The 13,338-nt window shown below is 33.2% G+C and overlaps 1 protein-coding gene across 1 annotated transcript in view; it reads right to left on the bottom strand.

The window, feature by feature from the left end:
* Positions 1-1,075: 1,075 nt before the first annotated feature.
* The window catches only part of LOC149899357 (bicaudal D-related protein homolog), a 99,797-nt gene continuing 87,534 nt past the window's right edge, over positions 1,076-13,338 (bottom strand). The window contains exons 7-9 of the mRNA XM_090114786.1: positions 4,587-4,739; positions 3,642-3,746; positions 1,076-3,357 (exon numbers count right to left, since the gene is read on the bottom strand). Of these exons, the coding sequence (XP_089970912.1) occupies positions 3,229-3,357; positions 3,642-3,746; positions 4,587-4,739 (387 nt within the window). The 3' untranslated portion in view covers positions 1,076-3,228. The remainder of the gene's footprint in view (positions 3,358-3,641; positions 3,747-4,586; positions 4,740-13,338) is intronic.

Raw genomic sequence — 13,338 nt, 5'->3', positions numbered from 1 at the left:
CTTATAAAATATTACAACTATTTTCATTGTTATTATTACTAATGCACAATTATAATATCGCCAACATGCATTTTTGTACTTTCAAAAATAGAGCGATATTGAAATGTTGTGAATTAAATAGAAATATACAAATACGATTAAAATAAAGTATAATATTATGTTTATTACTAAAAAATTCACTATGATAAAAATGTAAATTAAAAACGATATTAATCTCTGAGGAAAAAAATACTACTATAAAGCGTACAAAGATTTAAGAGTATTGTAAATTTTGAAAAAAAAATATTATTTTTTGTCTCTATCACTATTAATTAGTAATAGACAAGAGAGGGCACATTAAATGTTGACTATGTTAAAAGTTAAAACACTTGTCTTTTTAATCCACAATGTTGGTGCTATGATCAACTTCATTTAGTTGCACTATATCTCATTTTACAATTATGAAGTATATTTTCCTTGTAATTAATATCTTACTTGTATGTATGTATGTTTGTGAAATATTTAGAATCTGGACCAGACTACATCTGATTTCCATAATCGAATTTATCCAAATTTCTTAGATTCAATCTAACACGCTACTTATTTCTAGAAAAATAATGAGATATTTTTTGACATAACAAGTTTTCTCAATTCCTCGATAAAGTTTAAATTCAATTTACACAGATTCTAAGTGCAACTAAATAAAGTTAATTAACAAAAACACACAGTTGCGTTACAATAAAACATCTTATTGTAAATAGTACCTTTGTAAAATAAAACTACGAATTAAGTACATTTCATAAAATAATCTCTACAATACATTTAAATTAGTGCTCCTTAGACGCTACAATAAGGCCAAATCTATACTAATATTATAAAGCTGAAGAGTTTGTTTGTTTGAACGCGCTAATCTCGGGAACTACTGGTCCGATTTGAAAAATTATTTCGGTGTTAGATAGCTCATTTATCGTGGAATAGGCTATATATATCATCACGCTACGACCAACAGAAGCTGAGCCACGTAGGTAAAACCGCGCGGAGCAGCTAGTTGTTAAAATAAAATTTAAGGCACAGAAAGGCGTGATTTATTTTTAAAAACAATTTTCTCTCGGCTAAGGCACGTCTTGTAATTTTTTTACTTATGTTTAAAATTCATTAAGTATTTCATTCGTATTGTAGCAGATCGTTTCTATTAATAATATGGCTATTAAATGATTATAATGTGATGGCCTTTATGGGCATAAGTTTTTATTTAGTATTTTGTCTTTGTGTGAATACTGTAAAATTATTATAGAAAATGTTTCGATTGACTGGTATATGATATTTATGATATTTTTTTAATGTGCAAATACAATTCAGATAAAAATAAAAGCAGCCATAGTAATTTACAAACCAAACTGATTTGTATAATTCTCCAATCGTTTCTTGATGTTAAAAGTGGATCAAAAGCTAACAGTTTTTCAAATTAAAGATAAAATATTAAATAAAAACCACACCCTATGCCTGTAAAATCTAATCTAATCTATAAATTCTAAGTGCATTGCATTTTATGATTATGTTATATCTATGTGTTATTTACATAAAATGGACGGTTAGAGACTGTTTAAAACAAAATGGCCGACATAATTAAAAAAAAATACATTGAAACATAGAACCTCCTTTTTGAAGTCGGTTAAAATTGTATAAAAATCGTTCGTTATGTATGTACATTCGAATTCGGAATATGTTGTACCGTCAACTATAAAATATTTTATAAATTAAAAGATATTTTTAAAGTGCTATTGCACAAAATTAACTACGTGCATAAAAGGATAAAAATTAATTATAATAATATTTTTATAAGAGTATCACTGTGAATGCGCATACTTCTGAAGTTAAATTGTATAAAATAAAAAAAAAAATATTTGAACATTATGGCGGGAATTAAAAAAATGGCATTGACAGCTGTCAAAAGTTTTGACTTTTTGTTATGACTTAAAATGAAGTCTCGATAAGTTGGGGAAACTTTGAAAATGTTTATTTACTTAAATATGCATTTAAAGTTTTTTCCTGACAACTTACAATGCTGTTTTTAAAATGTTGGTCTATTTTTATATATCTTATTTTTGCAATACATAACTTAAACAGAGTCTTAAAAATAATTGTAATCATGTAAATTGTAAAGAATATGTAGACAGATAATAATATACAATATTTAATAACAATTAGAACATGCTGTATATTCATATATAAGTCGTGTTTTTGAACAGAATGAATAGATATTCGAGTATGCAATATACAGGATGTTCTTTTGATCACAAATGAAAGAGGACAAAATATATAGCATGTTCAAATTATTGTAAGGCACATATATCATTGAAAATACATAAAATATTGTGTATGCACATACACAGGGTGTTGTCTCCGATGACAATTGAAAATTTAACTTGATAGTTATATACAGTGGCAGACGGTAAATTAGAAACACGCAACACAATGAAGTCATCATATTTAATTAACATTTGTGTAACAAAGTATTAGAGATAAGCATTATTTCATATGTAAAGAACACTCGTTTATCTATACTAAATATGAAATGATTAATCCAATACTTTGTTACATAAATGTTAAATCTATAATATAAAAATGAATCCCAAAATGTGTTGGTAAGCGCATAACTTGAGAACGGCTGAACCGATTTCGATAATTCTTTTTTTATTATATTCCTTGAAGTACGAGGATGGTTCTTATGTAGAGAAAACGTAAATATGTACCACGGGCGAAGCCGGGGCGGACCGCTAGTCTTATATATAAAAATGAATCGCAAAATGTGTTGGTAAGCGCATAACTCGAGAACGGCTGAACCGATTTCGATAATTCTTTTTTTATTATATTCCTTGAAGTACGAGGATGGTTTTTATGTAGAGAAATATGTACCACGGGCGAAGCCGGGGCGGACCGCTAGTCTATAATATAAAAATGAATCCCAAAATGTGTTGGTAAGCGCATAACTTGAGAACGGCTGAACCGATTTCGTGAATTCTTTTTTTATTATATTCCTTGAAGTACGAGGATGGTTCTTACGTAGAGAAAACGTAAATATGTACCACGGGCGAAGCCGGGGCGGACTGCTAGTTTTAAATAAATACGATGACTACTTCATCGTGTTTCGTGTTTCTAATTAAACGTCCACCACTGTATTTATAATGACAATGATCGAAAAATTCATATTAATATATATTTATAAATGTCATATACAGGGTGTTCTCATCACCGATGGAACAAACCCAACAATCTACTCGCACGGCTCGGTGTCGGCGCAGGCGCAGGTAACTTGCGACGTTTCTCCGATGTTAGCTTGTGTTTCATCTGCTCTTCTATTAGCTCTTGCATATCCATCTGGAAGGATTGAGTCATTATCAGTAGTGTTCTTAAACAGGGTGTAGCGTAATAAATGGACAGTGATAACAACACTGCGATTCAGAAAAATATATTTTGTTACTCTTGGTTTACGAGATATTCGACGTTTTAGAAAAAGAGAAAAAAGTACATCTAGTTTGGTCACTGGCAATGTATTTTACATTTTTGATAACAATGATATAATAGCTCATATTGACGATAATAGCGATTTTGATGTAGATGATGATCAAATTATGATGATGATGATGATGATGAGCACATACCTGCCACTGCTCCAGCTGCTGCCCCAGGTCGATCTTCTGTCGCACCGCCTCGTACAGCTGGCTGTTGGCCTGCATCAGCTCCACGCGGGTCTTCGCGAGAGACACCTGTGAATTGAGAGGTTTTTAGTATGTTTATGTATGGACAGTTTATGGATATTGCAGATAATCCATACTAATATTATAAATGCGAAAGTAACTCTGTCTGTCTGTCTGTTTCTCAATCACGCCTTAACTACTGAACCAATTGGCATGAAATTTGGTATAGAAATATTTTGATACCCAAGAAAGGACATAGGATAGGTTTTATCCCGGAAATCCCACGGGAATGGGAACTAAGCGGGTTTTTTCATTGTCTGCGCGGGCGATGCCGCGGGTGGAAAGCTAGTAATTTATATTTATATTAGTTGCTCTACTTCACATGGAGAAATGAAGTCAATTTTACATACAACAATTCCAAAATCAAGATATGATTCACTATCCTAATTGGATAACTTGATACATGTAACTTTGAAGATATAGGTAATTTATATTATCTGTGAAAGGTTTTAATTTTTTTTGTTGAATTGGATGTCCTGATTAATTAAATCATAGACACGGTAGGAAAATGTACCGTTTGTACAACTTTTTCAAACAGACAGCATAATATGTTCAAATCATCTATAGATTACTTATTTTTGTCTGAAAAAAGAAGGTTAGGTAGTACTAACGATTCTCACAATTTAAATTATGAATTAATTATATTAAAAGAATAATATACTAACGGCCTTACTAATAAAAAGTTTAACAATGGATAAATTTCTACCATTTTCTACCATAGCTGTGTCCTGCTCTTGCTCACATGAAACGTCAATCATAAAAACAAGACAGATTATTGCAATAACTAATCCATTGCAAAGCGAATAGTCAACATTTTATTAGTAAGACCGTAATACTATTATCACAAACCTCAGCAGCCTTCTTCCTCTCGATAGCTTCGTCTCTCTCCTGTCTCGCGCGGGACACCGCCTCATCATTCTGCAGGCTCGTGTCGTTCACGTCGTTCATCAGTTTATCCCGTTCTTCGGCTGCTGCGCGGAGTTCTACTTCGGCTACTGACAGCTGAAATTGATGTTTTTATTTTTTAAACTCTTAATTATTGAAGAAAACATGTATGTACCTCTAGATGAAGGTATTTTTGTTATAGAAGGATATGTTGATAGTAATGACGTAAAAAATTATATGATATCTATACTAATATTATAAAGCTGAAGAATTTGTTTGTTTGTTTGTTTGAACGCGCTAATCTCGGGAACTACTGGTCCGATTTGAAAAATTATTTCGGTGTTAGATAGCTCATTCATCGAGGAAGGCTATAGGCATGTCTGGTGCACTACATACAAAAGACGATTAATGCCATCCGTCTACCAATAGATGCCGCTAAGTGTATCATTTTAACCAGCAAAAAATAAAATTAGATTTAATTGCAATTTCATTGCTTTTTATAATTTTTTACATACTTTTGTAAATGGAACCTACCTATTTAATTTAATTTTCACTCGATTTTAACTAATTTTACAGAAAAGTTTATATTCAAAACAACGCCATCTCATGAAACTACTATAAACAAGTTATTCTCCTCCGATTTGGCGATGCTAAACGAATACTAGATGGCACTACAGACGTTTTTACGTTACTTTTCACGTTTTTAACACAGACTAAATAATATCACAGACCACAGACTAATAATAATATACTACGTTTTTAATACATAACCTCATTGCCTTTGCAGTACCTATAAAAAATATTGTAAATGGGTTAAAGCCGTTATTAATTATTACTAACTGCGTTCCTGTAGCGGCTTATATTTGGTAGGTACCTAGTGTATTGATCGTTTTCATACGAAAAATGAATTGTCGGAAAACTTGCGAGATTGTGTGAATATTTGATTGCAAGATCTCATTACAAAATAATATACATAATACAACCTATACTTAAACCGTAGTAAGTATATTATTTCTAGTCACATTTAATTATAAGTATATAAATTATAAATAAATATTAAAGGACAATATTACACAAATCGACCTAGTCCCACAGTAATCTCAATTAAGGCTTATGTTGTGGGTACTAGACGACGATAAATATAATTTAATATTTTATAAATACATATATAGATAACACCCAGACCCAAAAACAAATAATCAAGTTCATCACACAAATATTTGCCCTGACCGGGGATCGAACCCGGGACCGTCAGCTCAGTAGGCAGTTACTTTACCTCTGCGCCAACCGCGTCGTTAAGAATATCAAGAATTCATAATGAAAACATCATAATGATAATAAATCGAAACTAAAGTTAAATACCTACCTACGTCATCTTGTTTTATTTTCTAAATAATCCTATCAGATTACCTTTATAATTTATATGAAGTATGAACCAAAAAGTTTTGAGATTTAAACCGTAGAAAAGGTTTTGAATGATCCTTTGCGTTTTTTTTTCTTTATGCGCCTAAAATGAAATATTTCGACATCGATTCCCATAAGAATGAAGTATTTTCCCGTTATAAAAAGTAGCCTATGTTCATCAGGTAGGTATAATTTTTGCTTCGAATGGTGAAATAATTTTTCAAATCAATCCAGTAGTTTCGGATCCTATCCAATACAAACAAACAAACAATCAAATCATTTCTGTTTTGTAGATAAATACGAAAGTTACTCCGTCATAGTAGGACAAAATAGAAAATAGTGGGACCACAAGAAAATAGGTATTCCCGCACGCGTCTGAACCGATTTTGACGGAAATTTCGATATACATACACGGTACATACCTACGTTGAAAAAGGACATCTCAATTTTGTTGCATAAATAGGATTCAAGGTGTAGGAACAGGTTACAGGGCACAGGGATTGAATAAGGCACACGGTTGAAGCCGTAGAATGAAAGTTGGTAATTTATAAGATTAATTTATTGTAAAATAAACTACTTCATTTTACTTAAACATATTCTATTTATCATTCATTGACTTATCATAAACTTTTGAGTCTAGTTAGGTACTAGTACCTATTATGTGAAAATTTTGAAAAAAAATGTTTTCTTTAGGAAATTATTAGCATTAATTACCTTGTCTTGTCATTAATTTATTTACCTACTTGGTAATAATCGGTCGAACACTTGTTTAAAGTTTATTTTCCTTGTCTTTTCCAGGTAATCTAAATTATTTAATTTTTGCAGTAGGTAATTAATTCATTTCGGCTTGAACAGACAAGGCCATTAGGTGAAGCGAGATTGCCAAATATGGGTGATCTGTAGATTGCCGTCCTGCTGTCGAGCGTTCGCGGTACGGACGCCGCGCTGTTGCCGCACTGTGCATTTTGTATGAAAACAAACGACCGGCCGTGCGCCGTACGACAAACGCACTGTAGCGACTAGCGGTCCGATACGAAACGCATAAATTGAAAGAGCCATAAGTGTTGGAACAACATTCCACCACCATTTAACCAGTTTGACAAATATTAATAATTTTCGTTTCCAATACCGGAGACATATTTTAAAATCCTGTTCTAACCCTGCATTTGTATCGAATTACAGTTTACACATAAACTTTAATTAAATATTTATTTTATTTACTGGTTATAATATAACATAACATTATATAGACCGTTATTTTCTGCCTATTTATCATTATAATTATAAACATTGTAAGTATATGTTAACGGAAATGTATGTAATCCGTCATTGTATAAAATTCCCAGGAAATGTATGTAATTCCTAAAATCGCATGGAAATGTGTGAAATAAATTATTTTATAGTACACATTTCCTAGGAAATCCATATATTACCTAACTAACAGTCGGAAATGTAAAACATCTAAGATATTGGAAGGTACGCGGGACGAGGGGTATGTATGTCGCAATCGGATTGTATAATCCGCCGAATAACAAACGGCCGGCATTTTGTAATATGCCGAAAATTCGTAATCAGAAATTTTTGGTTTGGATAAGGGGGTGGGTTAGGTTAGGTTCGTGTTTTTTAGAACTATACAGAAATAGGAGCCCCACGAAGTGGGGCTCCGTCGGCTCGCGACCGTCTTTTTGTAGAATGTTTGAAAAAGACGAATTTCGGCATATTACAAAATGCCGGCCGTTTGTAATACGGCGGATTATACAATCCAACTGCGACATGTACACGGGGACAGCAGGACGAGGGGACTGATTACCTTAAGGACGCTGTCACAAATCTGCGTTATAGTCCGGGATACATCGTCCATTTTTGCAAGTGATTACTATCAAGCTAATTTTTCGTGAGTAGCTTTATTTTGATGAGATGCCCAATAATTTCATGTACGAAACTCTCGTTTGTGGTAGCTACCAGAGGAAACAAGGATAAAATATTTTGATTTGATGGTTCTCAAATATTAATTACCAACTGAATGTTTTTTTTTGTTCAATCTCAAGATTATTATCTAAATTATTCGAAAAAATATTTGTCCTACAAAATCTATGGTTTGATCAAAGAGTCCCCCTTTCCAATGTGTATCGATAACGAAGTCATCATAAATGAAACCAGCTGATTTTTTTATTTTCACTTATTTAATACTTGTATAATTCAACAGACATATTGTCCTACAAATTGCGTAATAAATATTTGGGTACCGTCAAATCAAAAATTTTTATCCTTGTTACCTCTGTAAGCTACCACAATCGAGAGTTTCGTACATGAAATTATTGGGCATCTCATCAAAATAAAGCTACTCACGAAAAATTAGCTTGATAGTAATCACTTGCAAAAATGGACGATGTATCCCGGACTATTACTCAAATTTAGGTATTTAACGTCGCAACGTGGTTCGCGGGACATCACGCTCACGTAAACATAGCGCAATCCATTTTATAGACTATCTTCATACTTGATATTTTTTTTTTATATTTTTATTGAAATTGATTCCAGAAGATTACTGGGAACTTTAAAAAATTCATTTTGTTACTTTTATTAGTAGGTACGATCCTTATAAGTATTTTAGTGTATTCAACCAACTTAAAAAAGTGGGACTATTTTACAACAATTTGAATATGAATTGTATTATTGTATACAATATCGAAGCTTTTTAAGAAATGTATAAAATACTTTTTTAAGGACGCTGTCACAAATCTGCGCTACTCAAATTTAGGTATTTAACGTCGCAACGTGGTTCGCGGGACATCACGCTCACGTAAACATAGCGCATTCCATTTTATAGACCATATTCATACTTGATATTATTTTTTTTATATTTTTATTGAAATTGATTCCAGAAGATTACTGGGAACTTTAAAAATTCATTTTGTTACTTTTATTAGTAGGTACGATCCTTATGTGTATTTTAGTGAATTCAACCAACTTAAAAAAGTGTGACTATTTTACAACAATTTGAATATGAATTGTATTATTGTATATTGTATACATATTATTCATATATCGAAGCTTTTTAAGAAATGTATCTATAAAATACTTTAAGAATTATTATCATACATAATATTATGTTACCGGCAATATATTAAACCCGGCATTGTATTTGTATGCAATTCTTAGTAAATGTATGTTATTCCGAGAAACAGTCGGAATGCAATAAATTAAATTCGTCACATTACCTATATCTTTAAATCTGAACTTTTCCTAAGTAGCAAACACATTTGCAAATTTGGGTGGTTTTTGGGGTAGCTATTAACCAATATGAGGTCAAAACTAAAATCCAAGATGGCGCCGACGAAAATTTGAAATCTTTTCGTCATGGGTGTCATTTTCAAGGAGTTGGAGTAGCTATTAATCAATATGAGGTCAAATTTAAAATCCAAAATGGCGCCGACGAAAATTTGACATCATTTCGTCATGGGTGTCATTTTCAAAGTTTTTGGGGTAGCTATTAACGAATATGAGGTCAAAACTGAAATCCAAGATGGCGCTGACGAAAATTGTACATCTTTTCGTCATGGGTGTCATTTTCACGGTTATTAGGGTATCTATTAACCAATATGAGGTCAAAACTAAAATCTAAGATGGCGCCGACGAAAATTTTACATCTTTTCGTCATGGGTGTCATTTTCATGGTAATTGGGGTATCTATTAACCAATATGAGGTCAAAACTAAAATCCAAGATGGCGCCGACGAAAATTGTACATTTTTTCGTCATGGGTGTCATTTTCATGGTTTTTGGGGTAGCTATTAACCAATATGAGGTCAAAACTAAAATCCAAGATGGCGCGGACGAAAATTTTACATATTTTCGTCATGGGTGTCATTTTCATGGTTTTTGGGGTAGCTATTAACGAATATGAGGTCAAAACTAAAATCCAAGATGGCGCCGACAAAAAATTTGACATATTTTCGTCATGGGTGTCATTTTCATGGTTTTTGGGGTAGCTATTAACAAATATGAGGTCAAAACTATAATCCAAGATGGCGCTGACGAAAATTTGACTTTTTTTCGTGATGGGTGTCATTTTCATGGTTTTTGGGGTAGCTATTAACGAATATGAGGTCAAAATTATAATCCAAGACGGCGCCGACGAAAATTTTACATCTTTTCGTCATGGGTGTCATTTTCATGGTTTTTGGGGTAGGTATTAACCAATGTGAGGTCAAAACTAAAATCCAAGATGGCGCGGACGAAAATTTTACATATTTTTGTCATGGGTGTCATTTTCACGGTTATTAGGGTATCTATTAACCAATATGAAGTCAAAACTAAAATCTAAGATGGCGCCGACGAAAATTTGAAATCTTTTCGTCATGGGTGTCATTTTCAAGGAGTTGGAGTAGCTATTAATCAATATGAGGTCAAATTTAAAATCCAAAATGGCGCCGACGAAAATTTGACATCATTTCGTCATGGGTGTCATTTTAATGGTTTTTGGGGTAGCTATTAACCAATATATGAGGTCAAAACTAAAATCCAAGATGGCGCGGACGAAAATTTTACATATTTTCATCATGGGTGTCATTTTCACGGTTATTAGGGTATCTATTAACCAATATGAGGTCAAAACTAAAATCTAAGATGGCGCCGACGAAAATTTTACATCTTTTCGACACGGGTGTCATTTTCATGGTTTTTGGGGTAGCTATTAACCAATGTGAGGTCAAAACTAAAATCCAAGATGGCGCCGACGAAAATTTTACATCTTTTAGACATGGGTGTCATTTTCATGGTTTTTGGGGTAGCTATGTAGGTATTATCAAATCCCCAATGTAACCGTCGATAAATAGGTATATTTTTCTTACTCCTTTAAAGTAAACTTAAATAAAATAACAAAAACGTAAACAACTACAGTTTTGTAGAAAGTCTTAAAAAAACAATTTTAAAGAACATTGAAATGCATATTTAGAATTTAGAAATGTAATATAAAACGCAACTCTGTGGCAATCATCATCTGTGTTTATATTCTGACAGATATTATTAACTTTAAATATATTCGCTAAACTATATTTAAAATATAGTTTATCTAAAACATTTAAACGAAGAGAATAAAATAAAAAAGAACGTGTGTGCCGAAAAAAAGTGGCAGGAGTGAATTTTCTTTGGCGAGATTCATAGATACCAAAATCGCCGCCTTGCTCCATAACGCGACAGTATTACCATGACGCGATCTTGAAATTCGATGACCATCTTGGATTTTAGGTTTGGCCTCATATTCGTTAATAGCTACCCCAAAAACCATGAAAATGACACCCGTCACGAAAAAAGTCTAATTTTCGTCAGCGCCATCTTGGATTATAGTTTTGACCTTATATTCGTTAATAGCTACCCCAAAAACCATGAAAATGACACCCATGATGAAAAGATGTCAAACTTTTCGTCGGTGCCTTCTTGGATTTTAGTTTTGACCTCAAACGGGTTAAAAGCTACCCCAAAAACCATGAAAATGACACCCATAACGAAAAGATATACAATTTTTTCAGTTTTGACCTCATATTGGTTAATAGCTAGTAGCTACCCCAAAAACCATGAAAATGACACCCATGACGAAAAGATGTAAAAGTTTTGTCGGCGCCATCTTGGATTATAGTTTTGACCTCATATTCGTTAATAGCTACCCCAAAAACCATGAAAATGACACCCATAACGAAAAGATGTAAAATTTTCGTCGGCACCATATTGGATTTTTGTTTTGACCTCACATTGGTTAATACCTACCCCAAAAACCATGAAAATGACACCCATGACGAAAAGATGTAAAATTTTCGTCGGCACCGTCTTGGATTATAATTTTGACCTCACATTGGTTAATACCTAACCCAAAAACCATGAAAATGACACCCATGACGAAAAGATGTAAAATTTTCGTCGGCGCCGTCTTGGATTATAATTTTGACCTCATATTCGTTAATAGCTACCCCAAAAACCATGGAAATGACACCCATCACGAAAAAAAGTCAAATTTTCGTCAGCGCCATCTTAGATTATAGTTTTGACCTCATATTTGTTAATAGCTACCCCAAAAACCATGAAAATGACACCCATGACGAAAATATGTCAAATTTTTCGTCGGCGCCATCTTGGATTTTAGTTTTGACCTCATATTCGTTAATAGCTACCCCAAAAACCATGAAAATGACACCCATGACGAAAATATGTAAAAGTTTTCGTCGGCGCCATCTTGGATTTTAGTTTTGACCTCATGTTGGTTAATAGCTACCCCAAAAACCATGAAAATGACACCCATGACGAAAAGATGTACAATTTTCGTCGGCGCCATCTTGGATTTTAGTTTTGACCTCATATTGGTTAATAGCTACCCCAAAAACCATTAAAATGACATAACACCCATGACGAAAAGATGTACAATTTTCGTCAGCGCCATCTTGGATTTCAGTTTTGACCTCATATTCGTTAATAGCTACCCCAAAAACTTTGAAAATGACACCCATCACGAAAAAAAAAGTCAAATTTTCGTCGACGCCATCTTGAATTGTTTCACCCCACCAATCTATTCAACAACCCATAAAAAAGAGCATGTCAGGCAAGGTCATTTTTAAAACATAATTTAAAATTACAAATAATTGGAATATGAAAGATAAACAGTTTACTCTTATAAAGTATCAAATATTTCAAATCGCGAAAACGACAGTGCACGCACAGTAATCTTTTTCTAATTCGTTTTATTTTTGGGACGAGGAGCGATACACCCGTCCTTCCAAGAGCGCTTCTGAGCGCGGTCTGACGACCCGCGAGAGCAAAATGTATGAAGAAATCGACAAGTATTTTTAATTTAGCTAATAACTAGCGACCCGCCCCGGCTTCGCACGGGTGCAATGCTGATACTAAATACACTACAGAAAAACTGTGAACGTTGTACATATATAAAACATAGCGGCCCGCTCCGGCTTCGCACGGGTATAAAATAGATAGCCGCCGGCCGGTACCGCCGCAAACGCTACGTCCCGCAATTTTTAAATCTGTAATATCTTCGAAAATATTCACTTAAATCATACGGTGTAAAGGGCAATATAGATCGATATTAAATGAACAATGTATTCAAGGTATTTAATTGGTTAAAGATTAATGCTGTATTGGTTAAAATAGCATCGAAAATTAGCCATTGTTTGTCGTAAAAAGTAAATGACAAAAAAAAGTTATTGTGGGTTATCCATAAGAGATAGACATATACCATCACGGACTTTTCTGTAGACCTTTTCAATGTGTATAATACTTAGTACATTATTTTGATAAAACTCGTAGGG

This window comes from Colias eurytheme, chromosome 21 (assembly GCF_061535395.1).
Source record: "Colias eurytheme isolate Ceu_HAF_F1 chromosome 21, ilColEury1 Martin Lab GWU primary, whole genome shotgun sequence".
In the NCBI taxonomy this organism is placed as follows: domain Eukaryota; kingdom Metazoa; phylum Arthropoda; class Insecta; order Lepidoptera; family Pieridae; genus Colias; species Colias eurytheme.
The sequence above is the reverse complement of the archived record's forward strand: the minus strand, read 5'-3'. Positions and strand labels throughout refer to the sequence as shown.